Consider the following 23,072-nt stretch of genomic DNA (forward strand, 5'->3'; position numbering starts at 1 on the left):
CAGCTCATTAACAAAAATCACAATTCACTGAGCAAAGGCCACGTCTGCCCAGAAGCATTCAGTTACCTCCTGCTGCTGCTAAGTCGCTTCAGTCGTGTCCGACTCTGTGCGACCCCATAGATGGCAGCCCACCAGGCTCCCCCGTCCCTGGGATTCTCCAGGCAAGAACACTGGAGTGGGTTGCCATTTCCTCCTCCAGTGCATGAAAGTGAAAAGTGAAAGTGAAGTCGCTCAGTCGTGTCTGACTCTTAGCGACCTCCTGAGGGCAACCTTATCCTTCACCAAGAAAGGCTTCAAACCGGATACTGGACTGTCTCCCATCATGGCTTCTTTATCTGTAATTGTCTGTCTGCAACTGTAAGAAAACACAGTGGAGATGCCTCACAGAGGAGCCCAGGTGGGCAGCAGGTCAGTCGGTGAGGGGGTGAGCCTGGGCCCACGTGCAGGGGCAGCCTATTGTCCGTCATACCTGTGGCCGGTGGTCCCACTGGCCGCGTCTACCTCTAAAACACAGCAAGAGCTAAATCACGTCCACCCACAGCCAAGAGAAGAGCCAGGCCCTCTGCTCAGGACGCCTCTCTGAATCTCCCCCGGGACCGACAGGCACACCAGCAGGTGCTCGGTGTCCTGACGCCGTTACCAGGGAAACGGTCTCTAGGCAGAGTTTCAGTTAACAAGTCCTGAGCGTTTCCCTGCGTTTTATGTGTCATTATCTTTATATTTTTAAACCTCACAATTGACCATCTTGAAGGCAAGCATAACTCCACTGGAAACAGCCCGTTTGCCAATTCTGCGTGAGTACTTACGGCCTTAGAGGCACCAGCCAAAAGGAAGAGGAAAAAAATGCTGTTAACTCGGGGTGTTTGTTACAAGATGAATGCCAGTAGGCAACAAAGAGAACGAAGGCAGCTGAGAACTCAGGAATGCGGCGGGTGGCTCCAGGACCTGGACGACCCAGGGGCGAAGGCGGAGACTCGAGTCCAGGGCGCCCCCCTGCCCCAGAGGATGTGCCCCGAGCAGCAGCCTGGGCCCATTCCCAGCGCGGCCGCTCGGGCTCAGGGCCCTGCAGGCTCATGCACAGAAGGGGGATCAGAAGGAAAGTCCCCCTCCGGGCCCCACTTGCCACGTGCTCACTGGGCCAGGACAGTGGGGGCAACAAGGAGCAGCCCAGGGCCAAGGCCTCATAGGAGGTCTTCGCCCAAGTGTGTGTGAGTGTGAACACGTGTATGTGAATGTGCATGTGCACCTGCAGGCTGGGTTTGGGGAAGGGCTGGTGGGCGTGGATGTGATGGTGCAGACACCGGGTTGGCGAGGTGCTGTCAGGTTAGGGAAGATAACCACCCCCTCCCACTGCACTTAGAGCGTTGAATGGACCTCAGTGGGCAAGACAGCTTGTGGGGCAGGGAATCCTGCGGGCAACGCTGTGCCTGGTCCCTTGGGAGACAGCGGTGAGGTCAGCCAGCTCAGGGTGATGAAGCTGGGGATGAGAGGAGTTGAGGATGGCACTCAGGGCTCCAGGTTTCATGTCTGCATGGATGGGGTGTCCTGTGACCCTAAAACCCCATCACAGGTAAACCACCTAAAAACATACCTTAGGTGAAAACAGAGGAGGCCGTTACAAACATGCTCCTTATTTTACAATTTGGTTGTTGTTTTATAACTCCTGGTGCCTTTGTTTGACGTTATTAAAGATTCCATTTTCCTACTCTCTTAACAAATGGGCGTTAGGTAAATAGCTGTTTTCCTGCTTTGGTGAATAATGGCCAGACGGAAGTCTTCCGTCGTCTCTACGACCTCTCGCTGCCAGCCAAGTGTGTGCGGGGCAAGTTTTGCATAAAGATGGCATCTAATCTACAATTGCGCCTGGATTTGCTAGAGCCTCACGGAGGCTGAACTCATTTTATTCTGAACGCCACAGGAGCGATAACCAAAAAAGGATACCATGAAGGCGACATCTATCATATGCTTCTTAAAAAACCCCATTGTCAGCATCAGTGACAATGGCATTACCGCTCAGTCACTGAGATTAAAAATTAGTCATACGTGGAAAATAGAAACAGGTTTTCAGGGAGAAGGAAGCTTTGGTTCCACTGAATTATGCCCCTTTTTTGCTTGGTAAATAAATGATGCATATTTTCTGATGATATATATTTTCGAGGGAACCTACGTCTAGGTGGTCCAGGATTTGGCATAAGAGCCTTGTTGTCAGTTGACTGAGCGGGAGGCGGCAAATACATTTCATAAATTGTATCCCAGACAGCCTGACAACAGGGTGTTCAGTTGTGACGTCAGAGTTACCTCCACCCAGAAACTGAGTCTTTCTGGATCAGGTCGCAAAGGAATGAGTCTTTGGGATGAAGGGTGTTTTCCTTCTCCTAGGTGCCACAGTCTATCAGAGGCACAGTCCATCTGCAAAGCACACTCAGCTGCCCCCTCACCCATTTAAACCCTGGCTAAACCCAGGTGTCCGGGCAGCCACACGCCAGCGGGGGCCCCCCTGCCAGGAATCCCCACTCCCTGTCCTTAGCTGTCCCCCTCCTCCCCTGCTGTGACCTCCAGCACCCCTCCCCGGCCCACTCTCAGCGAGGACCTTGCTTCCTATGTCACCAACACGCAGCAGCAGCCGGCAGGGAGCGTCTGCATCCCCCACCCACGTGCGCCCTGCCTGTGACCCGGGCTCTGCCTCCTCCTGTACCTGCGGCTGTGCCTCCTGTACTTCCTCCTATGCCTGCAGCTCCCTCCGTTAAAGGCCAGCCAGCCCCTCAGCTCTCCCCGGACCCCACAGCCACGTGTCCCACCAGTTCTCTGCGCCCCCAGAGCAGAACTCGCCACATGTGCTCACTTCCTGTCCTCTGGCTCACTTTTGATTCTCTCAGAGCAGCCTTTTGCCCCCACACCCTGCTGACAGGCCCTGGCAAGGTCTCCAACGCCCTCCACCACCTTTCCTGGCCGTGTCCCGTGGGCTGTCGGCGGCGTGGGACAAGGCCACGCTCATGGGCGCTCCTTGGAGCCCGCCCCTCCCGCCCCATCCCTCTGGGTGGCTTGTGGCCCAGCCCTGCTGCCCCAGCCGCTCCTCCTCTCCCTGGCGCTGCCATGAATGGCCGTGCCACCTGTCCATAACTGTCCCAGCACAGGCAGCCCTGCCTGCAGCCTGCCCCAACCTGGCCTCCACTCCTCCAGAGCACAAGGTGGTCCTTCGGCCACAGGATCCACCAAGAGGACTGTGGGGAGGCCTCAGCGGGGAAAGACCTGCAGGCACCTCCAGCCATCTGCCCGGGATCAGACCAGTAACCGCCATGCTCTGGGAGTCCTCACCTTGCAGTGTTGTAAGGATGAAACCAGTTCCCCAGAGGGGCCAGAAAAATGTCTGTGGAGCCAGGCCACAATTCCAGACTACAAGGACCTTCCTTAGACCACATCCTCCTAAAGAACCATTTCCCCAGAAGCACCTTCCTTGCTCAAAGAGACCTCTCCTTCCCACCCCACATGCACCACGTGTCCTGGAGGGAGAGAGCGCAGACGTGGCCAAGGACAGTGTGCTGGGCACTCGGGGGCCCGGGCCAGGTGCCCCAAAGAAGAAGACTTTTCAGGAGCTCTCTCTGCTCCCAAGAGACTTTTATAGGTGCCCTCTGCTCACTTTCCCTCCAAAAAAATGACTCTCAATTTGCCTTCAAATAAGAATAAATACGTGTGTCTGTTCCCTGAGCCTTTGACAGCCCTGAGCTGGCCCCAGGACTTGGGAAGGATTGATGGCCCCGCCTCACTGGGAAGCCGGGTGCATCTTTTACTAAAGGTGGTTTCCCAATGATGAATGGCTTTCTCAGGAATACAAAATTGTTGATTGTATTTACAAACAATTCCTTTTTCACATCCCGTTGATTCTTCTCCAGCGTCAGTCCCTCGGTGACGCCCTCACAGTGATGCATCGGTGGCTATTACCACCATTGATTAAGGCTTCCTGTGGTCCTGCGGTGCCTGGTATGCCATTTGTCACAGACAAGTGGCTCACACACAGCAGTATATCATGCTCCCTTCGGGCTTTACGGTTATTTATTCTTCAATTTATGTTGCATACCCTCTAAGTAGAGGCACACACCAAAACTCCAAAATCTTAGCATGCCACAACAGTGAGCAAGTATGTGAGTAATGGAATTCTTTGCCAATCCTGGGCCTCCGGAGCCTGACTCCTCTGCCCCTCATTCTGAAAAAAATGCAAATGTAAATAAACAGTGTCAGCACCGTCCTAATTGAGACTTGGGACCAGAGAGAAAGTCAATGAAAGTGCCACAACTTTTCACCAAGTCACCTGACATTTAGCAACAAACTGAAAGCTCCCAGACCCAAATCCTGCAGTGCCTCATCAATCAAAGTAACCCGATCCAGACCAGATGGGAATTTTCTAGAATCAGCTGCTCTCTCTGGGTTTCTCTGTCCCACCTCCTCCTCCTAGTACATTTTTGGCTCCCTTGGGCATTCCCCATGGAGCGGGATGTGTGTGGAGAAGGTGCTGGATGCCGTGAGGGTCCTGGCTCCTCCAGCTGCATGGCCGCTGGGTCTTGGGCCAGCCGGTGACTCTCCAGATGGGCTCTCAGAACAGAGCCCACCTTTCTTCCAATTCAAAGATGGTTCACATTGAAAGCCCATCTGGTTTGCATGTGCAAAGTACCGATCCGTGTAAAATTGTGAGCCAGAGCCCATCAGGACTTGTACTGCCATGGAGAAAAATTAATTTTCTCACAGTTCTGGAGGCAAAGTCCAAGATCGAGGAGCCAGCCAATTCAGCTCCTGTGAAGACTGACTCTCTTCCTGGTTTGCAGACGGCCACCTTCTCACTGTGTCCTCATGTGGCTGAGAAAGCAAACTCTGGTCTCTCTCTCTTGTTATTTTCTTTGGTCCCACCATACAGCTTGTGGAATCTTAGTTCCCCAACCAGGGACCAAACCTGGGCCCTTGGCAGTGAAAAGTGGAGAGTCCTAACTATGGGCCCGCCAGGGAACCCCCTGGTATCGCTCTTTTTATAAACACACTAATCGCATTGTGGGGTCCACACCCTCAGGTCAGTTCAGTTCAGTTGCTCAGTCACGTCTGACTCTTTGAAACACCGTAGACTGTAGCACACCAGGCTTCCCTGTCCATCACCAACTCCAGGAGCTTGCTCAAACTCATGGTCATCAAGTCAGTGATGTCATCCAAACATCTCATCCACGGTCGCCCCCCTTGTCCTCCTGCCTTCAATCTTTCCTAGCATCAGGGTCTTTTCCAATGTCAGTTCATTGCATCAGGTGGCCAAAGTATTGGAGTTTCAGCTTCAACATCAGTCCTTCCAATGAACACCCAGGACTGATCTCCTTTAGGATGGACTGGTTGGACCTCCTTGCAGTCCAAGGGATTCTCAAGAGTCTTCTCCAACACCACAGTTCAAAAGCATCAATTCTTTGACACTCAGCTTTCTTTATGGTCCAACTCTCACATCCATACATGACTCCTGGAAAAACCATAGCTTTGACTAGACGACCTTTGTTGGCAAAGTAATGTCTCTGCTTTTTAATATGCTGTCTGGGTTGGTCATAGCTTTTCTTCCAAGGACCAAGTGTCTTTTAAAAATTTCATGGCTGCACTCACCATCCGCAGTGATTTTGGAGCCCAAAAAATAAAGTCTGACACTGTTTCCATTGTTTCCCCATCTATTTGCCATGAAGTGATGGGACCAGATGCCGTGATCTTAGTTTTCTGAATGTTGAGCCTCAAGCCAACTTTTTCAGTCTCCTCTTTCACTTTCATCAAGAGGCTCTTTAGTTCTTCACTTTCTGCCATAAGGGTGGTGTCATCTGCATATCTGATGTTACTGATATTTCTCCTGGCAATCTTGATTCCAGCTTGTACTTCATCCAGCCCAGCGTTTCTCATGATGTCCTCTGCATATAAGTTAAATAAGCAGGGTGACGACATACAGCTTTGATGTACATCTAACGCTAATCACTCCCACAGGCCCCACCTCCAAATCCTATCACTCTAGGATTACGGCTTCAACACAGGACTTTGGAAAGGGGGTAAAATTCAGCCCATAACATAGTTAGCTTAACATTAGCTACCTTACCAAATTATCTAATTAGTCCTAACAGAGGTTTTTTTTGGTTAAATTTCTTGCACGGAGGTTTCCGCCTTCTGGGGCTGACTGGCTGCCCCTCCCAGGTGGATTCTGTAACAACAGGGGCGGGGCAGGCAGACAACAGCAGGTTCTGACACTCAGCTGTGTGGGTAGAGCCATGAAGGGCTTCCTGCCCTCTCCTCGGTAGCCGTGATCCTCTGACCTTTGTAAGCCGTTCCATGTCTCTCCGTTTTCCACAGGCCGGGATCCTCTGAGGAGCGGGAAGGGAGGGGTGGGGGGTGGGCCGGGGTTGGGGGGGGGGTGGGTCTGCTCTCCGATGGATTTGCTGCAGGACTGTCGAGTCTAATGCCCCTTCTAGCAGTTTGTTCTAGACAGAATGTGGTCCACTGGAGAAGGGAATAGCAAACCACTTCAGTATCCTTGCCTTAAGAACCCCTTGAACAGTATGAAAAGGCAAAAAGATAGGACACTGAAAGATAAACTCCCCAGGTCGGTAGGTGCCCATTATGCTACTGGAGATCAGTGGAGAAATAACTCCACAAAGAATGAAGGGATGGAGCCAAAGCAAAAACAACACCCAGTTGTGGATGGGACTGGTGATAGAAGCAAGGTCCGATGCTGTAAAGAGCAATATTGCATAGGAACCTGGAATGTCAGGTCCACGAATCAAGGCAAATTGGAAGTGGTCAAACAGGAGATGGCAAGAGTGAACGTCGACATTCTAGGAATCAGCAAACTAAAATGGACTGGAATGGGTGAATTTAACTCAGATGACCATTATATCTACTACTGCGGGCAGGAATCCCTTAGAAGAAATGGAGTAGCCATCATGGTGAACAAAAGAGTCCGAAATGCAGTACTTGGGTGCAATCTCAAAAATGACAGAATGATCTCTGTTCGTTTCCAAGGCAAACCATTCAATATCACAGTGATCCAAGTCTATGCCCCAACCAGTAATGCTGAAGAAACTGAAGTTGAACGTTTCTATGAAGACCTACAAGACCTTCTAGAACTAACACCCAAAAAAGGTGTCCTTTTCATTATAGGGGACTGGAATGCAAAAGTAGGAAGTCAAGAAACACCTGGAGTAACAGGCAAATTTGGCCTTGGAGTACAGAATGAAGCAGGGCAAAGGCTAATAGAGTTTTGCCAAGAAAATGCACTGGTCATAGCAAACACCCTCTTCCAACAACACAAGAGAAGACCCTACACATGGACATCACCAGATGGTCGACACTGAAATCAGATTGATTATATCCTTTGCAGCCAAAGAAGGAGAAGCTCTACAGAGTCAGCAAAAAGAAGACCAGGAGCTGACTATGGCTCAGATCGTGAACTCCTTATCGCCAAATTCAGACTGAAATTGAAGAAAGTGGAGAAAACCACTAGACCATTCACTTGTGACCTAAATCAAATCCCTTATGACTATACAGTGGAAGTGAGAAATAGATTTAAGGGACTAGATCTGATATAGAGAGTGCCTGATGAACTATGGACGGAGGTTCGTGACATTGTACAGGAGACAGGGATCAAGACCATCCCCAAGAAAAAGAAAGGCAAAAAAGCAAAACGGCTGTCTGGGGAGGCCTTACAAATAGCTGTGAAAAGAAGAGAAGCAAAAAGCAAAGGAGAAAAGGAAAGATATACCCATTTGAATGCAGAGTTCCAAAGAATAGCAAGGAGAGATAAGAAAGCCTTCCTCAGTGATCAATGCAAAGACATAGAGGAAAACAACAGAATGGGAAAGACTAGAGATCTCTTCAAGAAAATTAGAGATACCAAGGAAACATTTCATGCAAAGATGGGCTCAATAAAGGACAGAAATGGTAGGGACTTAACAGAAGCATTCTGAAAGAGATGGGCATACTAGACCACCTGACCTGCCTCTTGAGAAACCTATATACAGGTCAGGAAGCAACAGTTAGAACTGGACATGGAACAACAGACTAGTTCCAAATAGGAAAAGGAGTACGTCAAGGCTGTATATTGTCACCCTGCTTATTTAACTTCTATGCAGAGTACATCATGAGAAACGCTGGGCTGGGAGAAGCACAAGCTGGAATCAAGATTGCTCAGAGAAATATCAATCACCTCAGATATGCAGATGACACCACCCTTATGGCAGAAAGTGAAAAGGAACTAAAAAGCCTCTTGATGAAAGTGAAAGTGGAGAGTGAAAAACTTCAGTTAAAGCTCAACATTCAGAAAACTAAGATTATGGCATCTGATTCCATCCCTTCATGGCAAATAGATGGGGAAACAGTGGCTGACTTTATTTTGGGGGCTCCAAAATCACTGCAGATGGTGATTGCAGCCATGAAATTAAAAGACGCTTACTCCTTGGAAGGAAAGTTATGACCAACCTAGATAGCATATTCAAAAGCAGAGACGTTACATTGTCAACAAAGGTCCATCTAGTCAAAGCTATGGTTTTTCCAGTGGTCACGTATGGACATGAGAATTGGACTACAAAGAAAGCTGAGCACTGAAGAATTGATGCTTTTGAACTGTGGTGTTGGAGAAGACTCTTGAGAGTCCCTTGGACTGCAAGGAGATCCAACCAGTCCTTTCTAAAGGAGATCAGTCCTGGGTATTCATTGGAAGGACTGATGTTGAAGCTGAAACTCCAATACTTTGGCCACCTGACGCAAAGAGCTGACTCATTTGAAAAGACCCTGATGCTGGGAAAGATTGAGGGCAGGAGGAGAAGGGGACGATAGAGGATGAGATGGTTGGATGGCATCACCGACTCGATAGACATGGATCTGGGTGGGCTCCGGGAGTTGGTGATGGACTGGAGGCCTGGCGTGCTGTGATTCATGGGGTCGCAAAGAGTCGGACACGACTGAGCGACTGAACTGAACATTGGTCTATCCTTGTTTCCCCCCTTTTCTGGGGTCAGCTTTGATCACATTTGGGAACAGAATCATCCATCTTCTCCAGACCAGTTTACCGTCATAATGTTTTCTCACGGTTTGTAGTATCTCCCTGTGTGTTGGTAATTGGTCTCTTTTCCTTTCTTGATGTGGTGTGTTTGTGCTTTTGTGGGGATCCAAACCCATCCTTGGAGAAGGCAGTGGCACCCCACTCCAGTACTCTTGCCTGGAGAATCCCATGGACGGAGGAGCCTGGTAGGCTGTAGTCCATGGGGTCGTGAAGAGTCAGACACGACTGAACGACTTCACTTTCCCTTTTCACTTTCATGCATTGGAGAAGGAAATGGCAACCCACTCCAATGTTCTTGCCTGGAGGATCCCAGGGACGGGGGAGCCTGGTGGGCTGCCGTCTCTGGGGTCGCACAGAGTCGGACACAACTGAAGCGACTTAGCAGCAGCAAACCCATCCTGGTTGTACTGACAGGCAGAACCCCAGTTATTTTGGGACAGCACACAAGGACAGTGCATCGCAGCCTCCCACAGAGACACACAAGGCCATGTGACAACGTTCTGGGGGAACTGGGGGGACATCTTGTTTTCCTCCTGATGCTTCTTCCTCCCTGGAAACCGGAAATAAGCCCAGAGGAAGTAACCTCATCTCCACTGCGAGGCTCATGGTCTGTGGTGGACACCCCTGCAGATGCACCCTCTGCCACCACCCACCTGTGAATGGTGACCTGGGGGAAAATAATAAACATCTCACTCCCCAGGGCTAAGCAATGCACCCAATCTTATGCAGTCAGAGGCAGAGCCTAGCCGATAAAAATCTACCCCCCCACCATCGGGCCCTTTGGGGATTAATCAACTTTTTTCCTTCAAACACTCAGTTTCTTTGCTATGTAACTGATGTCAGCTTTAAATGTTTTGCTATTTCCTCCTCCATTTTTTTAATTTGGTTAACTTATTTCACATATATATGATACCTATATAGTAATAAAGTCACGTAAAGTTACAGAATTTCCTTTTGTTCTATAAATTTTATATAATGTTATTTACTTTCTAGTTATTTTTTAGGTAACATGCAGTTTGTGTTCTTTCTTCTAATTCACGCCTTATTTAGAAGTATCTCTTCATTTCCAATAGTTTCCTTTTATTTTGGATGTTTTTTGTTGTCAATTACTAGACATCCATTCTTCAAAACACAAGTTTTGGGGTTACTTTGTTATAGAAGGTTTGGAGTTTTACCAGCCTCAGGTCTCTAAGACCTGCTGAACCAAGAAGGAACCTCCTCCGGCGCCCCACTGCCTCCCCAGGGGTGACCGCTTGTAACTCTGAGCTGCAGATTTGGTGTTGAATCCCACAGTTCCGAAGAACATGCACCTGCAACTAGAGGTTTTTATTTCTTTATTTATCTATTTATTTATTTTTGGCTATGCTGGGTCTCCGTTGCTTTGTCCAGGCTTTCTCTAGTTGTGCTCAGTTCAGTTCAGTCGCTCAGTCGTGTCCGACTCTTTCGACCCCATGAATTGCAGCATGCCAGGCCTCCCTGTCCATCACCAACTCCCAGAGTTCACTCAGACTCACGTCCATCGAGTCAGTGATGCCATCCAGCCATCTCATCCTCTGTCGTCCCCTTCTCCTCCTGCCCCCAATCCCTCCCAGCATCAGAGCCTTTTCCAATGAGTCAACTCTTCGCATGAGGTGGCCAAAGTACTGGAGTTTCAGCTTTAGCATCATTCCTTCCAAAGAAATCCCAGGGCTGATCTCCTTCAGAATGGACTGGTTGGATCTCCTTGCAGTCCAAGGGACTCTCAAGAGTCTTCTCCAACACCACAGTTCAAAAGCATCAATTCTTCAGCGCTCAGCCTTCTTCACAGTCCAACTCTCACATCCATACATGACCACAGGAAAAACCATAGCCTTGACTAGACGGACCTTTGTTGGCAAAGTAATGTCTCTGCTTTTGAATATGCTATCTAGGCTGGTCATAACTTTCCTTCCAAGGAGCAAGCGTCTTTTAATTTCATGGCTGCAGTCACCATCTGCAGTGATTTTGGAGCCAAAAAAATTAAGTCTGACACTATTTCCACTGTTTCCCCATCTATTTTCCATGAAGTGATGGGACCAGATGCCATGATCTTTGTTTTCTGAATGTTGTGCTAGTGGGGGTTATTCTTCCTTGCCGTACACATGTTTCTCCTTGAAGTGACTCTTCTTGTAATGGAACACAGGCTCTGGATCACGTGGGCTTCAGTAGTTGTGGTGCTTAGTTGCTTCATGGTATGTGGAATCTTCCCGGAACAGGGATCAAACCTGTGTCCTCCGCATAGGCAGATGGGTTCCTATCCACTGCACCACCAGGGAAGTCCCGGACCACATGCTTCTGCATCTGGAACTCTGCTTTCTAACTGAGGCCTTATCTACTGACTTCCCCCTCAGCAGGATGAAGCTTCAGCTTCTCTCACCCACTTCTTAACCCTTCCCCTCTCCCCTCCTCCTAACAGAAACTCCTTATGGTGGTCCTATGGTCAAGCTGCCAGGACAACCTGAAATACACAGCTAAGTCAGGTCATATCCTGTGTTACATTTTATTTTCCTCAGAGTTAACAATTACCTTATTTTGTTGTTACTACTGTTTCAGATGGCCAGGGTTGGCCAAGAAGCTTAGCTTACCGGATTTAGCTCTGGGGAAAGACAGGATCTGGCCTGGCCATCTGGGGAGGGGCCCAGGGCTCTGCACCGAGGCATGGCAGGGACCGTGGGGAGATGGTTACAATGGACAAGGCTGGAACTTTATCAGAACTTGATGAAGATGTGCTATGGCTACTGCTTATGCTCTGGTGTTCCTGCCCCTGGTGTGCAGTGAGGTGAGCCCCACATTAAATCTGAGTGCGTTCCAAAGTTGCCATAACTGCTGCTGCTAAGTTGCTTCAGTCGTGTCCGACTCTGTGCAACCCCATAGAGGGCAGCCCACCAGGCTCCCCCGTCTCTGGGATTCTCCAGGTAAGAACACTGGAGTGGGTTGCCATTTCCTTCTCCAATGCATGGAAGTGAAAAGTTAAAGTGAAGTCGCTCAGTCGTGTCTGACTCTTCGCGACCCCACAGACTGCAGCCCACCAGGCTCCTCCATCCACGGGATTTTCCAGGCAAGAGTACTGGAGTAGGGTGCCATCACCTTCTCCCTGCCATAACTAGAGAAATTATGAAGGGCCTGGGGTAACCCTGCAGGGAGAGCAGGTTAGGGAGAGTTTGGTTCTGGAGGCAGGCCGGTCCCGGGAGGTAAGTCAGTTCTAGATGTAAGTGGTGCAAGTAAGATAATTCTGGAAGCAGGTTGCCAAGGGGGGTTCTGGAGTGTGGGCTCCAGAGGCGGGTTCCCGAGGAAGGTTCTGGAAGCGGGTTCTGGAAGTGTGACAATGGACGGCACCGCACTGGGGCCACCAGGCCAGAGCCTGGGTCCCCGAGTGGAGACAGAAAAGTGGACCTTAAAGGCTGCACGGGCGCTCGTGCCAGGAAAACCGTTAACAAGCCATTGCGGGTGTTTTCGGATTAGCCCCGAGGGGGCCCCGCCGCCCGGCGGGTGGAACCCCGGCTGCCCCTGGGCCCTGCGCTGCGCCTTGTTTTTCCCTTTTCCGCCGGCCGGCGGTTGCCAGGGGCGACCGCATTCCCCGGGGGCTCCGCGGCCGCGAGTGGGCAGGGCCTGGCTTCGAGAACCACCTCCCTCATGCTCTGGTTGGCCAGCGCTGCTGTCCGTCGGAGTCGCCGCGGCCGCCGATTGGGCAGCAGGAAGTTTCGCACGCTCGGCGGCCTGCGCCCCGCCCCTCCTGCCGGCGGGACCGCCACCCCCAGGAGAGGGCAGTGCCGGGTCCGAGCACCCGGGGTCCCTGCGCCGGCGACGGCCTCCAGGCGGGCGCGGCCCGAGCAGCGGGCGGCGATGGTCCCCGAGGACAGATCGGACGGCCCGGGAGCCGGCGAGGAGAGCGCCCGGCTGCAAGCGGCCGGCACCGTCCGCAAGGTGGGAGTGCCCGACGGCCGGGGGGCGCCGGGAGTTGGGTTCCCAGACCCGGCCGCTCCTGTTGCCCGCTGCAGCCGGCGAGCGCTGGGCTGCGGGATCGGCGCTGGTTTCTCCCGTCCGAGCGTGCCGCTGGACTCCGGGGCGAAACGTCGCGTATCGCACGCCCCTCAGAGGCAAGGTGGGCTTAACGCTGAGGAACTGGGGACCCGTGCGGAGCCAGAGCCCGGCCTCTGGGCTCCTGTCTAGTGCGTTTGGGGGACCCCTCCTGCGTCGACCGGAACAGGTCGGAGCGCAAGTGCAGCTCGTGGTTTTCTCTAACACTCCAGGACCCCCTTCTCTGGCAGGTGCTGGGCTCTGGTCAATGACAGCCCGTGGCCTTCGTGTTTGTCCCTGGCATCCGTCATTCCTCCTGTCCTAGCTGTTCTGTCTCTCCTAGGGCTGTTCAGCTGTGCCCTGGCCACCCAGCTCTGTGTCTGATGGAACTTTTAGCAACAGGTGGCTGATGCACCCGGGTACAGGAAATGGCTGGAGGATTTCCCAGCAGGGTGGTTTGTCCCTCCTCACTTCCCCGCACCTCTGCCCCCTCCTGAAACCCCTGATCCTGCGGGGGCTGTGGACTGTGGACTATTTCCAGGAGGACTGAAAAGCTGTACAAGGGAGGAGGGTGGAGACATTTGAGTCTGTGTCTGAGGAGGAGACGTGCTCTGGCTGCCTCACCTTGCAGCCTAGGAGCCTGGTCGTTCCCTGGGAGTCACTGAAAGGCTTCCCAGTGTTTATGCCAGGACTTGGGCATCCACATACACAAGAGTTTTCAGTCCGGTACCACCAAGCATAGCTGCACCTGCACCAGGGAGGGTGTGAGGCCTGGCCCCACCAACCATCTTCCAGTCTGTTACCAGACCTGCGCTGGCCTGGTTGCCTGCACACTTAGCCAGTTCTGGCCACTGCCCCTGCCATTTCCTCCTGGGCTTCTGGGGGATCCATTAGACCGGTGCTGCCAGGGCTGCAGCAGGGAGGGTGTGGGAGAGGCTCGCTGCTCTTCTCCATCAGGTGGGGGTTCTTCCACACATGCGCGAGCTGGCAGACCCCTTCACCCGGTGTGGAAATGGGGGTGAGCACCACCCATCACTGCACATTGGGCCACAGTTGCGCTTCCCACCAAGTCATGCAGCCAGCCTGTGTCCTAGAGGGCGCGCTGGGGTCACGAGGCCATGAGGGGTGCTGGCTGCAGGCCTCAGAGGGGACTATGGTCTCCTGCCTTCAAGCACATCTCTCCGGGGGCACTTGACATCGGACACCTGATGAGCTGTGTTGACAGACAGTCCCGCGGGGCTGGCAGCCTCTCCCCAGTACATGGAGCGCCCCTCCCCAGGCAGACAGCCTTGCTGCTCACTCAGAACCTTAGGCTGGAGCTGTGCAGTTGGACCTTCAGAGGGAGAGGAGTAGAGCTTTAGCTGTGGCATGCCCCCTGTTCCGGATTCTCAGGTCTCCTGGAAGGGAGACTGCCCGTGTCCTCTTCTCATTCCCTTCTGCACCAAGTGGGTACGGGAGGTACCATGGGGAAGAGGTGAAGGCCAGTGGGAAGACACTCAACCAGCAGAGCGGAGAGAGGAGAGCCGTGTTTTGTCTTCTTCCTGCCTGATGCCGCCTTGACACCAGCCCCCTTTCCATCTACAGACGAGGACCTGCCCAGAGTCCCCCAGCAGGCAGTTATCCAAGGTGGTTGCTCTCTCTCTCCCATTGTTCAATGGGGACAAGTCCCCTCTTCCCAGTTACCTCAGGCCCACTTGGAAGTCCCAGAAGAATGCTTCCTCCTGCAGGAAGTCTTCCCTGATTGATCTCTCCTGAGAACACTGGAATGTGGAGGAAATGTTGGGCCATAATCCAAGGTGGCCATGTGCCATGAGTCTTGTTTGTGCAAGAGAGTAAGGCCTTCTTTAGGGTGCCTCCTGCATGAGGCTGGGATAAGCTATAGCCCCCAGAAGGCGGGGACTGCTCTTTCTGTGGCAGTGCGGACATACTTCCTCAGATTTGTGCAAGACAGCAGCCACTGCAGAGAGGCTGCATTAGCCCTGCACGTCTGTGCCTTCAGGGTGGGGTCCTGGGAGGCACTGTGTCTTATTCCCTGTTCTGTTCCAGGGCCAGGAGACCACTTGAGCCTGAGGACATGGTCCAGGGAAGAACATTCTGAGAAGTCCTTCCCAACTCTCAGGCTGGTGACCGACCAGGCCGGGAGGTCCCTAAATGGCCACAGCTGCACCAGTCCCACTGGGGCCCTGAAAGCCCCTCCCCTGACAGAGGAAACCTCTCACCCTCTCAACCTGCCGCAGGGGTCTCTGCCTGGGGCCCGTGTGCAGGGCAGAACCGCACTGAGACACCTCAGATGGGGCTGTCAGAAGGCCTGGCCTGCTGCCTGTGAGCGGAGTGACCCTTGGGGCCTGTGGTTTGGGCATTTGCCACAGTAAGTGGCCAACTGGGATGGAGCCCGGCCACAGTGAGTGTGGCCCAGAGGAGACCCAGCACCCTGCAGGCAGGCTGCTCTCCATCAGTGCCCTGGCAGGAGCTGGCTGGGCATCCCCTCCACCTAAACGTGCGCAGTCTGGCGTTTGTGTGGGCGGGATGGGTCGTGGGGGTTACAGAAGGAATTCAGAAGTGCAGGAGGATGCTGGGAGCAATTGGCCATCTCCCGGCGGGGCTCCAGCTGGGCTGCTGAGCCCCAGAGAGGCACCCTATGGGCCCAGCGTCTTCCCAGGGCAGTCCAGCCCTGTCCCCGCCCACCATGTCCTTGCTGGCCTGGCCCCAGTGACCTGTGGCCTCTCTGCAGGGCTGTGACCTCTCGACAGATTCCCTGCATGGCCGCCTGCAGAGCCGCAGGGCCCGGATCCACCAGCAGATCGACAGGGAGCTGAGGATGCGGACAGGCGCCGAGAACCTGTACAGGTGGGCGCTGGCTGCCCAGGACACCCGCCCAGGGCTGGACCCCCAGGCAAGCAGGGCCATGTTCCCAGAGTCCCCCGTGAGGCAGGCTCACCCGGGGCAGGGCAGCGACACAGCGGGTGCCTGGTATTTTGGTCCACGTGTGAGTCCGTGACCAGGCCTCCTGTTCAGGCTCCTGAGAGGCAGGGCTGGACTTCGCACCCGGGTCTGGGGTAGCCATGGTGCCCAGCTGGGACGCTCACAGGTGACTCGGGCCCCCACCTCGGTGGCCCTCACTGGCAGGGTCAGCTCAGGGCCAGCCGGATTCTGTGCTAGGCTGGAGAGGATATCCCCACCCGGATGGACATAGCAGCTGCACTTTTTAGGCTGAGCTGTGGCAAGTGACAGGTGTCCCAGGGTTGAGGACCTGAGAATGAGTCCTTGAGACAGGAATTCATCTCTACCTTGGAGCCTGTGTGCTCACACCTTCACACCCACCTGTTCTCCGGGTGCTGATCTGAGGCCCGGGGAGGGGGCCCTGCCTGCCCGAGCCACCACCAGTGAGCGCAAAGCCAGCTGCAGGCCAGGGCTCCGCCAGGCCCTCCTTTACCTTAGCAGCCCTGCCTCCCTGTCCACCCCATGCCTTCCTGGGCAGCCGCCGGTCCCTCTGGCAGGCACAGAGGGAGTCCAACCCCATCTCTCCAGGGAAGTTGCCTTCCAGTCTCCAGAGGACAGGCATGAGCCGTGTCCTGGGGGAGTGAGAGGTGGTGGGGGGACTCACACCCTGGAAGTTCTGGGTCCGAGCACATGTACTCGGGCCAGAGTCATGACACATGTACGGACAGGAAACCGCATGGCCCACAGGGAGCTTCAGAGAGGAGGGGGTCATCTGGTGGGCCCTGGACCCCACCACTGCCCCCCAGGGTGGCTGGGCCCCTTGGCACATCACTGTGGAATGGGCTCCAGAGCTTGGGCTGCGATGAAGGCCTGGGGCATGGGTCCCCTGGCAGCACTAGGGCTTCACCTCAGCCTCCTCCTCTAGAGCCACCAGCAACGCCCGCGTCAGGGAGACTGTGGCCCTGGAACTGAGCGACGTCAACTCCAGCCTGCAGCTGCTGAAGGAGGAGCTGGCGGGGCTCGACAGCAGCGGGGACACGGGCCAGCCTGAGAGGTGTGTGTGTGAGTGTGTGCAAGGACGTGGACTGGCCCCAGAGGCGCGTGTGCATGCAAGTGTGTGTGGGGACATGGACTGGCTCCAGAGGCACGTGTGCATGTGAGTACGTGGGGGGGGACACGGACTGGCCCCAAAGGCGTGTGTGCATGTGAGTGTGTGTGGGGACACGGACTGGCCCCAGAGGCGTGTGTGTGTGTCAGCGTGAGGGAGAACACCACCAGCGCCTGTGTGTGCAGGGCCGGCATCCAGGCAGGGCCTGAGGGATGTGGCATGGCATTCCAGAATCGGGGGGAGTGCGTCCAGTGTAGCAGGCGTGGTAGTGGGTGACCCCAGGGCCACCGAGGACAGCAGAGTCCAGCCCTAGGGTCTGGACTCGTTGCTTCTGGTTCTAGCGAAGGCGTCACTGCCCCCATGATTCCCCTGGGGCTGAAGGAGACCAAGCCCCTGGACTGGGCTCCCCCCCTGAAGGTAAGTGGCAGCCTGGGCTTGGCTCTCAGGGGCTTCCTGGTCAGCAGTCTCACTGAGGTGAGGACTCAGAGGGAAGAAGGGTCTGACCCGGAGCCACCTGGCCTCCACAGCCAGAGGGGATTTTGATCGGGTGGGCTTTGCAGAACGCACCCTGGGACAGATGTCGGCAAAACTGGAGGTCCCAGGACAGCTGCCGGGTCCCTGACTCCTGCTCTGAGGGTTCTGCTGGCTGGGGGCTGCCCCCTCTAGTCAGAGCCTGTGCTGAGAAAACCCTCAGGTTCTGGGGGACCTTGTGGGGGCTCCCAAGCCCCTGCAGCCAGGCCAGCGGGAAGGTGCCTCATCCTCTGCCTCAGGAGTCTGCTGGCAGGTGGCAGGTAGTACTTGGCTCATGGGAGTTAATAAGGGTAAGGGGTTCCAGTAGAGACATCCCCGAGTCCCTGGGCCCCGCATCTGTGGTGGGGGTCCCCTCACTATGGGGCTTCAGCCATGTCGGGCTGGGAGGCTCCAGGGAAGTCCCACGCCCACCCTCCCCCCCACCACCTCAGGAGCTGATCTGCAGGCACTTTGGGGAGGATGGAGCTTCCTACGAGGCTGAGATCAGGGAGCTGGAGGACCTGCGGCAGGTGGGTGTCAGCACCCCCAGCCCCCACGTGAGGCTGCTGGCCTTTGGGAATGGCTGCTCTGTGCCCGTGCCCACCCCGGGGACCCTGCCCCGCCTCCCACCCCAGCGCCCTGCAGTCCCCTGGAGTGGCACGTGTGGGCCGCAGCAACTCCCGGGAGGGCACGTGTGACTATGTTCACCCGCAGACCCTGGGGCGCCCCCTGGAGCTGTGACATCCCAGGGGCTGCCGCGTGTGCCCTGGGGCGGGCGGGGGCGGTAGGACCCAGCTGACTTCCGTCTGGCAGGCCACGCGGACCCCCAGCCGGAGCAAGGCCGGCCTGGAGCTGCTCACGGCCTATTACAACCAGCTCTGCTTCCTGGAGGCGCGCTTTGTCACCCCTGCCCGGGGCCTCGGGCCGCTCTTCCACTGGTAGGGGCTGGGGCGGGCCGGAGCCCCGGGGGCGTTCCTGAGGCCCCCAGCTTCTTGTGGGAACTCTTCCCAGCCTGACCCAACCCTGCAGGTACGACTCACTGACAGGGCTTCCAGCCCAGCAGCGGGCCCTGGCCTTCGAGAAGGGAAGCGTGCTGTTCAACATCGGTGCCCTGCACGCCCAGATCGGGGCTCGCCAGAACCGCTCTTGCCCCGAGGGCATCGGCCGTGCGGTGGAGGCCTTTCAGAGGGCTGCCGGTGAGGCTGCCAGACCTCACAGCTGTGCCTTTGCAGTCCTTACTTTCAGGCTCGAGGGCCAGAGTCGGGGTAGGGGGCACAGGCGTGGTGGCCCCCTAGCCCGAGGGGCTCGGCACACACAGGCCCTCTGTGAGGGGCTTAGGGCGAGGGCTGGGCAGCCCCCCCTGAGCCCCATCTTCCCCGCAGGGGCCTTCAGCCTCCTGAGGGAGAACTTCTCCCATGCACCCAGCCCGGACATGAGCCCCGCCTCGCTCTCCATGCTGGAGCAGCTCATGCGCGCCCAGGCCCAGGAGTGTGTCTTCGAGGGCCTCTTGCTGCAGGCCCCCAGGGCCGCCCACGACTGCCTAGCCCAGCTGCGCCTTGCCCAGGAGGCGGCCCAGGTGAGGGTGGGGGGCGGCTGTCCCGGGGGACTGGCCAGGCTTCGGCTCTTCGGGTGCCCGCTGAGCTGAGGGGCAGGCCGGGGCCGGGAGGGGCGGCTGCGGGGAAGCCAGCTGTCCTCGGGGGCACTGTTCAGGGTCCCGGGGCCCTGAGTCCCCACGTCTGGAGTGATGCCAATCAGGGCAGGGACTGGGGGCCCCGACCCCTGACCTCGTCTCGACGTGGGGCAGGGCCACTGGGAGTTTGGTGGAGGAGGGGCCCCAGGGTGGGCAGAGGCCGGGGCCCAGGCCACGGGGCTCGCGGCAGCCCCCTCCGTCCTCCCGTGTGCCAGCAGGTGGCGGCCGAGTACCGGCTGGTGCATCGGACCATGGCCCAGCCTCCCGTCCGGGGCTACGCGCCCTTCCCCTGGATCACCCTGGTGCACGTGAAGGCGGAGCACTTCCACGCCCTGGCCCACTACCACGCGGCCCTGGGCCTGTGTGACGGCGCCTGTGAGTGCCCCGCCCCATGTGCCCGCGTGCCATGCTGCCAGGGGCCTGTGTGGCGGCTCACCGCCCTCTCTGACCTCCAGCGGTGGCCGAGTCGGAGCTCCCTGTCCTCGAGAAGGTGTTCCTGTCCTCGGCTGAGGCCCGGGGCCCGGCGCTGCCCCAGGAGCGCGAGGAACGCAGCAAGCTGGGTGAGGCCCTAGGCCCCTGCCCCCGTGAGCGCCCCACTCCAGCCGTCACTCCCCATGGGGCGCCAACAGTGCGGGGGGCTTCCTGGGCAGGGCAGGCACCCGTGGGAGGCAGCTCTTCCCTGGCGGACCCAGGATGAACCTGGAAGCCCTGACCTGCCCTCCTCCAGCTGCATGTGGGGTGGGGGCCTGGAGGGGCCCCAGCAGCATGAGACAGCTTGGTCCCACAGGCAAGGCCCACCTGAGGCGGGCCCTCCTGGGGCAGGAGGCGGCGCTGCAGCTGCACGCCGTGTGCCGGGCCCTGCGCCGGGAGGACCTGCTGCAGGCCGTGCTGGCCCGGGCACTGCAGCGCTCTCTGGCCAAGTACTCGGAGCTCGACCTGGAGGACGACTTCCATGAGGCCACCGAGGCCCCTGACATCCAGCGTGAGCACCGGCCGGGCCCCGGGGTGGGTGTGTCTTGGCCCCAGCGCCGGTGCCAGGCAGAGGCCCCTGCAATCAAGGTCCATGGGCCACACAGAGAGCCCTCAGAGCGAGCCGCTATGACAGCTCCTTGCTGCTCCGTGCCTGCCCCGTCCCCCCAGGGACGTCAGACGCCAAAGCCACCAGGCTCCTCCTGCTGGTGGTGCCCAGAGGGGCCGGAGTGCATGGTTGCACTTCGGGCCACCACCCTGGGACCCTGAGCCTTGGACTCAGCCCTGCCTCCCTTCACCTTCATCCTTTCAGCTAAGACGCAGCAGAGGCCAGAGGGCAAGACACCCAGCTTCTCCCGGGTGAAGGTAGCTGATATCTTCCACCGGCTGGTGAGCACCTTCCCAGGCCTCCGCCTCCTCAGCTCTTTCCTAGCACTCAGGCAGGTCCTCGAGGGGGGCCCCACCCTGCCCAGCCCCACTGCTGACCCACCAGTCTCTGTCACCAAATGGAGAGATGAGGGCAAGAGTGCTCCAGGCCGGGGGGCTCCTCCAAGTACAGCAGCCCAGCCCGGCCTCTGACCTCTGACCCCCCCCAGGGGCCCCTGTCCGTCTTCTCAGCCAAGAACCACTGGCGGCTGGTGGGGCCTGTTCACCTGTCTCGAGGAGAGGGAGGCTTCGGCTTCACGCTGCGGGGAGACTCGCCTGTTCTCATTGCTGCAGTCGTTCCGGGGGGCCGGGCTGCGGTAAGGCCCCCTCACCGGAGGCAGGGAAGGTGGGACCACCCAGAGGTGGAGGGGTGCTGTGGGACTCCCCCCGTCTGCTGCAGGAGGCTGGCCTGAAGGAGGGTGACTACATCGTGTCGGTGAACGGGCAGCCGTGCAGGTGGTGGAAGCACGCGGAGGTGGTGGCCCAGCTGAAGGGCGTGGGTGACGAGGGCGTGAGCCTGCAGGTGGTCACGCTGCTGCCTGCTGCCGAGCTGCCCGTCTCGGTGAGCCCCAGGGCCTTGGGAGGGTCTCCCTAACTCCTTGTCCTGCCCCAGCCTTGGCCTTTGGCCAGGCCCCAAATACCCACAGATGCTACGAGGGTGCTGGGACGGTCCTCCACGAGGCCCAGCCCGCCCCTCAGCTGCTCTGGGCAGAAGCTGCCTCTGGAGCGCTGCCCCCCAGCAGGGCAAACCCATGGGGGCCCTGCCCCATGGCCATCCTCACATGGACCCCCCACCCCCTGAATCCCCACCATTTCGTCCCCTGGCACTCACCAGCTGGCCACAAGCAGGCCAGGCCAGGGGAGCTGACCCACATCCATTTCCATGGTGAACACAGGGGGACCGCCGGCCAGCCCTTGGGGGGCTTCTGAGGAGCCAGAAGGAGTGTGGCCAGGAGACACCAGTGCCCTCACGAGGCAGCCCGAGGCCCAGGCCCCTCCTCGGCTGGAACCGCAAGGCCAACAGGGGCAAGACTGGAAGGAGGCTGTCCCCAGCCCCACAGCCCTGAGCTGCTTGCTGCCCTTATCCTCTGGGTTGCCCAGGGTGGTGGTGAGGGGCCGGCTCCCCCCACACAAGGGCCCCAGCACAGGCTCCAGCTGGCTGGGAGCGAGGACCCCCGTGCAGACCTTCCTGATCCAGGACCAGGAGCTTCAGCCAGTCAGCTGCCCCACCCAGTGCCCAGAGCTGCCCATTAAAGACGATGTCTGATGAGATGTGTCTGAGCCAGTGCCGGGGGCCAGGGGCAGCACCCACACGAGATGTGTCACAGTTACTCTGAGCACTGAGTCCCACGTGCCAGGAGACTGTCTCTGAGCTGCCCTGTCCTCCTGTGTCCCGACTGCCCACTAGAGGGCAGCTGCCTGGGTGGAGGTGTCCATGGACTCCTCTCGGACGGGAAGGAGCTGTCACGGGAGAAGGGGGCAGGCTAGGGGGATGTGTGGCAGCGGCCCCTGCAGCTCAGATGCCCGCTGCCCCTGTGCTGGGCTCCTGAGGCCCCTGGCTGAGCTCTCCCATCCCTTTCCTCCCAGCATGCCACCCCCTGTCCACACCCTCCCTCAGGACCACCGCCCCACCCCAGCTTCTCTTTGGCCCGCAGTGACCCCTGGTGAGCACCCCCCCCACTGGTCCACCTGGTGCCCCACAGGCTGGAGAAGGACCAGCTTCCCTCCTGCCCTGCCCCTCCCTCTACAAGCAGCCCAGGTGTCCACAGCATGGCCTCTCACCCGAATGGTGTCCCAGCAGAGCCCAACTACTGCATGCCTTCTGCTGTCCCTCCATGCAAAGAGCGGGACTCCCTCCCTGCTTCCGTACCTCCTGTCCCCTTCCGACCCCGTGTGCATCGAGGGCCTCTGACCCCAGCCCAGTTCCTGCAGTCCAGTCCTTTCCGGAGCTGCCTGCCTCACTGCAGGCCAGGCCCTACCCCCATGTCCCCTCCAGCCAAGCTCCGTACCGCCCCTGCCTTGTCTCCGCCCCCACCCCATCCCTCCAGGCTCTCCTCCCCCTGCCCCCGCCCCACAGTCGAGCCTGGGCGTCCGAGGCCGCTGCTCCGGCTTGAGGGGTGTCTATGGGGCCGTCTCAGCCTCCTTGCTCCCAGGCCTAGCACAGAGGGGTACCCCCAGCTCACCCTTGCTCCCTTGTACTTCTCCCCAGCCCCTTCGGCACCAAACTGGGCTTCTCGGACCGTAACCTTCAGGGACCACCCCCCCTCTCCAGCCACGCATACTGGGAACAGCCCCAGAGACCACTACGGCCACACTGCCTCAGGCCCCGCGGTGGTGTG

General features: G+C 57.2%; 1 protein-coding gene and 1 long non-coding RNA gene across 4 annotated transcripts; one reads left to right on the top strand and one right to left on the bottom strand.

Moving 5' to 3' along the window:
* Positions 1–313: 313 nt before the first annotated feature.
* On the bottom strand, positions 314–632 carry LOC147359804 (uncharacterized). Its single transcript, XR_015141260.1, has 2 exons — positions 470–632; positions 314–355 (listed from the first exon to the last, which is right to left on the bottom strand). It is a non-coding gene; the product is annotated as an uncharacterized LOC147359804 (long non-coding RNA).
* A 12,219-nt stretch (positions 633–12,851) lies between these two features.
* RHPN1 (rhophilin Rho GTPase binding protein 1) lies at positions 12,852–22,003 on the top strand. Of its 3 annotated transcripts, none has more exons than XM_086335644.1 (15): positions 12,852–12,997; positions 15,822–15,937; positions 16,956–17,084; positions 17,480–17,555; positions 18,101–18,178; positions 18,462–18,586; positions 18,678–18,844; positions 19,031–19,224; positions 19,557–19,713; positions 19,794–19,898; positions 20,126–20,320; positions 20,621–20,697; positions 20,904–21,050; positions 21,134–21,295; positions 21,630–22,003. In XM_086335644.1, exons 1-15 carry the CDS (start codon positions 12,917–12,919, stop codon positions 21,798–21,800), a joined length of 1,980 nt encoding a protein of 659 aa, XP_086191770.1. In that variant the 5' UTR covers positions 12,852–12,916; the 3' UTR covers positions 21,801–22,003. The 3 variants fall into 3 exon arrangements, with proteins under 3 accessions (XP_086191770.1, XP_086191773.1, XP_086191772.1); XM_086335646.1 differs by lacking the exon at positions 12,852–12,997 and adding an exon at positions 15,274–15,412; XM_086335647.1 differs by lacking the exon at positions 20,126–20,320.
* Positions 22,004–23,072: the final 1,069 nt, after the last annotated feature.

Source organism: Bos grunniens, chromosome 14, assembly GCF_055505025.1.
Source record: "Bos grunniens cultivar Pamir isolate PY7600 chromosome 14, Bosgru_T2T1.0, whole genome shotgun sequence".
NCBI classification, from domain to species: Eukaryota; Metazoa; Chordata; class Mammalia; order Artiodactyla; family Bovidae; genus Bos; species Bos grunniens.

Coding starts and splice junctions, on each gene's coding strand:
- RHPN1 (XM_086335644.1), top strand. CDS start 12,917: ATGGTCCCCGAGGACAGATCGGACGGCCCGGGAGCCGGCGAGGAGAGC. Junction 19,225..19,556: donor TTGCCCAGGAGGCGGCCCAG/GTGAGGGTGGGG, acceptor GTGTGCCAGCAG/GTGGCGGCCGAGTACCGGCT. Junction 19,899..20,125: donor CGAGGAACGCAGCAAGCTGG/GTGAGGCCCTAG, acceptor TTGGTCCCACAG/GCAAGGCCCACCTGAGGCGG.